The 4493-nt window shown below is 52.4% G+C and overlaps 1 protein-coding gene across 1 annotated transcript; it reads left to right on the plus strand.

Moving 5' to 3' along the window:
* Positions 1–275: 275 nt before the first annotated feature.
* On the plus strand, positions 276–4462 carry OTOL1 (otolin 1; the record flags this gene model as incomplete). Its single annotated transcript, XM_084281164.1, has 4 exons — positions 276–627; positions 2269–2358; positions 3558–3629; positions 3768–4462. Coding segments are annotated over 4 exons (1209 nt in total), but the record flags the coding sequence as incomplete, so codon positions are not given.
* Positions 4463–4493: the final 31 nt, after the last annotated feature.

Below are 4493 nucleotides of genomic sequence, written 5' to 3' on the forward strand. Positions count from 1 at the left end.
TAACTGTGGGAGCTCCTCCATCCACAGCTGCCAGCAGCCGCTGGATGGCAAGCGCTGTGTGGGGTGACGGTCAACAGGGGCGAGCAGGCAGGAGGTGTTGCTAATTTTGGCTTTACTTTCCCCAAAACAAGTCAGGCTCTGTAAGGTAATCCCCCAGGCAGATGCCCACGTGTGCCTGGTGCTGCAGGTCTTTTGGTTTTGTGGGGGACACGCAGATGCAAAGGGTGTTGGGTGGCACTTTATTCTTGCATTCACCTTCTCCCACAGCTGCCAGCATGTGGAGCTCACTGGGGCCCAGCTCGGCGCTTGTGATGCTGGTTGTCACCCTTGTGCACGCAGGAGTGAAGGTGACCCCGGCTGTCAAGTACACGAAGCCCAAGCCCTTGCAGTTGGTGGGTGACAGCGCCTCTCACACCCCCCTGGACACCCTCCCAGAAAAGAGTCCGCTCCCGGCAGCACCGGGCAGAGCTGAGGTTCCCACCCTGAGCCCAGCAGCCCGAGGGGCCACCACGCTCTTCCCCTTGGAGAACTACACGCTCGACACAGCCGATTTCTTCTTCAACTGCTGTGACTGCTGCCCGCCAGCCGTGGGGCCCCGGGGGCAGCCGGGGGAGCAGGGACCCCCAGGTATGGTGATGCCTGTTGCTCTCAGCTAAAGCACATATCAAGGAGTGTCCTGCTTCTCCTTCAAGAAACGAGCTGGCAGGATTTACGCAGCAAACACTGGATGTGATTATACCTTGTGTAAAGCCAGAGCAAAGCAGCGTGTGCTAGCAGCACCCCACAAGTTATAAACCATCAGTGTGAGTGGGGAAGCCCCAGGAAGGAGCTTCTTCCCCATGGCACTCGCTCCGAGGACCACACTGGTGTGGGGATGCTTGTGGAGCTGACCCCATACCACGGGGCTGCCAGTGGGTGCCCCACGCAGCCAGGCTCGTTGATTCTCTGTCCCTGTGTCTGTTGATTCTCTGTCCCCTTGGCTGACCCTCCAGGAGTCATAAATTTACTTTCACACCCATGATTTTATGACCCTCCAAACTACCTGCAAGCAGCTTTGTACCTTTGCTGAAGGTTTCTGATAAAATCCTCTTTTTCTTGGATATTTCCCCCTTCCCCCCCCAGGAAAAAAGGATGTTAAATACAAAAATAATTCAGAGTTCAAATTTTAAAGTAATTATTTGCTCTGGGAAGAGGCAGCTCTGTATAGAAGACCTAAATATTTTATAAGACATACTTTGTCTCTTTTTTTCTACTGCTAAAATACGTATCTACAGAGTGCCTCATCCTAATACTGCTGTAATGAATAGTGCAGGAGCCTGCAAATGTTAACTTTAATAGCAGTAATATTGGAGATAGAAACTATTCATCTGAGGCAAGGTGGTAAAATCATGAAATAATTTCCTTTTAATACAATGTACTCAAGGGATTTTCACTTCCCATAGCTGGGGAGGGAATGGCTGATGGAAATTAGAGCGGCTGCAGAGGGAGTTTGTACTTACTTGTCTCTGGAGTGTTGGTGGGAAAAGTCCTTGTGTCAAATGGGTCGTGTTGTGATGATTGACACTGCCATCATCTGCTCCTAGACGTGCACTGGGAGTCTCTGGATTCCCAAGCAGATGAAAAAGATACCTACCCAGCACTCCTCCCAGAGACTGAAGGCAGCTTGTGTGCCTTTCAACCTCTCCAGCATGGAGCTGTCTGCCAGGTTCCACTTTTATTTCCATGGACTTAATTCTTTTTCAGGAGAGGAGCAATTACAAAGCAATAGGAGCTCCTTAGACCAGCTCAAATATTCAAGACAGATCCCTTCTGATGTCTTACAGAGCTCCTGTGGCTCTGGGGCAGCTGAAAGTTGGTTTTAAAAAGTCTTTAACCCCAGGTGAGAGTGAAATGCCAAGCTGTAAGAACTGGGGATTGCAGTAGCTGGAAGTCAAAGGTTGGGGAGCATGTGCCCCCCCACCCCCTCCAAATCTTAGCATGGGCAGCGCAACGTTGCCTCTGCTACCCCCTTGTGTAGGGCTTTAGCTGCAGCATCCGCAGCGCACAGGGGAGCTGGGCTCAGGCCAAGCCTGTCTGTCTCACGTCTTTGCATTGCTTGTATGAGGGCAAAGAAAAGTAGTCAGCTCTTCCCAGGGTGATGGGAACAGAGTTTGTCGCTTAACCTGGTAGCCCTCTGTGCCATGCTGAGTAGCTATGATTGGGACTTTTCTTTGTAAATCTAAACCTTTGAGTTACTGAGATAAATTAGTTGATGTGATTCCATTGCAGGTGCCAAGGGGGAGAAGGGAGACGCTGGTCTGCAAGGTCTGCCAGGAGCCCCAGGTCCTCAAGGTCCAAAAGGGTCTAAAGGAGAAAGAGGTAAAGCAGAATAACTGTTTGTTTTGAAAAGACACTGCTGTCCCCACTGAACACCTCAAAATTACAGGAAAAACTGCTTTTTGAAGGACATGGAGTATGCTGATATGGATTGACACCTTGTGAGATGTTGGGGGTTGGACTTGATGATCTCTTGAGGTCTCTTCCAACCCCTACCATTCTGTGATTCTGTGATTTAGTTGGCATTAGTGGAGGGACAGATGCTCAGATGGTTGTAGTGTGTGTGCAGGTGATACAGGAACAGCTGCTCATAAAGGTCTCACTGAAAATGCCTTGTTCTGAACCAGAGTTTAAAACCTGAGTTGGATTAGAGATGTATGTAGGAAAAACCCACCATGGAAGCTACGTGCAGGTGCAGGAGCTCCTTTTAGATTTAAGTATTGCAGGCAAAATGATTTCAGGGAAGATGGAGAGCAGTTATTATCCATCAGTAGTAACCCCAGGGATACCCTGCCCTTCGTTCCAGGCTCAGAGCAGCTCTGTCCTGCTGTCACACAGCACTGGAACTGAAGGAGGGAAGGTTTAGATTAGATATAAGGGGGACGTTCTTTACAGAGAGAGTGGTGAGGGGCTGGAACAGGCTGCCCAGAGAGGGGGTGGGTGCCCCATCCCTGGGGATGTTCAAGGCCAGGTTGGATGGGGCCCTGGGCAACCTTGTGTAGCTCCAGGCCTGGAGGTTGGTGTCCCTGCCTGTGGCAGGGGATTGGAGCTCTGTGATCCTTGGGGTCCCTTCCAAACCAGACCAGTGTGTGATTGTATGATTCTATGACCCTGTGGCTGCTTTCAGTCACGGAGGAACACCCAGCCAAGCCGGTAAATGGGGTACCTGCAGCATCGTGCTGCGCGGTTTGGTCAGTACAGTCTCCTAGGCTTTGAGTCACTTCTTGAACAAGACTCTTGCCAATCCTGGAGTGAGAAATTCCGATCCATCATCTTCTCCACCTTGCCATTAAACAGCAGCACCCACCTCCCAGTAGAGGCAGAAATCCATCTTTTGGGTGAGATGCAGTCGTCTGCATGTTGCTGGGAGGTTCAGGTGGGGTTTCTGAAGGTGCTTCTTGAAAACACTCCTTGCTGCTGTCTGTTTTATTAATGAATTGAGGAAAAAGTCACCCTCTGTGCAATGATTGCTGTGCTGCAGACAACGTCACCAGCAGTGTATTAATGGTGAAATGTCCTAGGAGGCAAAGGGGAGCAAGGAGAGCGAGGAGTAAGTGGAACCCCCGGTTATCCAGGCAAACCTGGGCTGCAAGGTACGTAACACGGGCTGGGAACACCAGGAATATTGCACCTTTCTCTTTGCTGGTGGTGATGCCTCCCCCCCACCCCCAATCAGTCCAATATTAATGTTATTAATCTTTTCTTTTGCTCCTACTTTGCTCTATTCGTAGGTGAAGCTGGAGTAAAAGGCAGTAAGGGCAACTACGGCTTCCCTGGACTGAAGGGACAAAAGGGGTCCAAAGGGGACACTTGTGAGAATGGGACCAAAGGAGACAAGGGAGACAGGGGGGATGCTGGAGACCCTGGAGTGGATGGAGAGCAGGGTGACAAAGGGGAGAAGGGAGACACGGGGGAGAAGGGGTACTGCGGGGAGCCAGGGGGGAGAGGTGCGAAGGGGGAGAGAGGGGAAGGGGGCACAAAGGGAGAGAAAGGCAGCAAAGGGGAGATGGGGCTTGAGGGTGTTCCGGGGGCAGATGGGAAACAGGGAGAAAAGGGCGAGCAAGGAAGTAAGGGGGAAAAAGGGGACCTGGGACCCACCGGTATGGTGGGACCTTCTGGGCCCAAGGGGGTCGCTGGAAGCAAAGGGGGCCGAGGGGCGCCGGGAAAGAAAGGCTCCCGTGGGGCAAAGGGTGCCCGGGGGGACACCGCGAAGCTCCCGCGATCGGCCTTCAGCGCCGGCCTGTCCAAACCCTTCCCTCCACCCAACGTCCCCATCAGATTCGACAAGATCTTGTACAACGACCAAGAAGATTACAACCCTTCCACCGGGAAATTCAACTGCAGCGTGCCCGGGGCCTACGTCTTCGCCTACCACCTGACAGTCAGAGGCCGTCCGGCCCGCGTCAGCCTCTCCCGCAGCAGGAAGGCCTGGCCAAAGCCCGGGAGACCCTCTACGG

Source organism: Gallinula chloropus (assembly GCF_964237585.1).
Source record: "Gallinula chloropus genome assembly, contig: HAP1_SCAFFOLD_836, whole genome shotgun sequence".
Lineage (NCBI taxonomy): Eukaryota > Metazoa > Chordata > Aves > Gruiformes > Rallidae > Gallinula > Gallinula chloropus.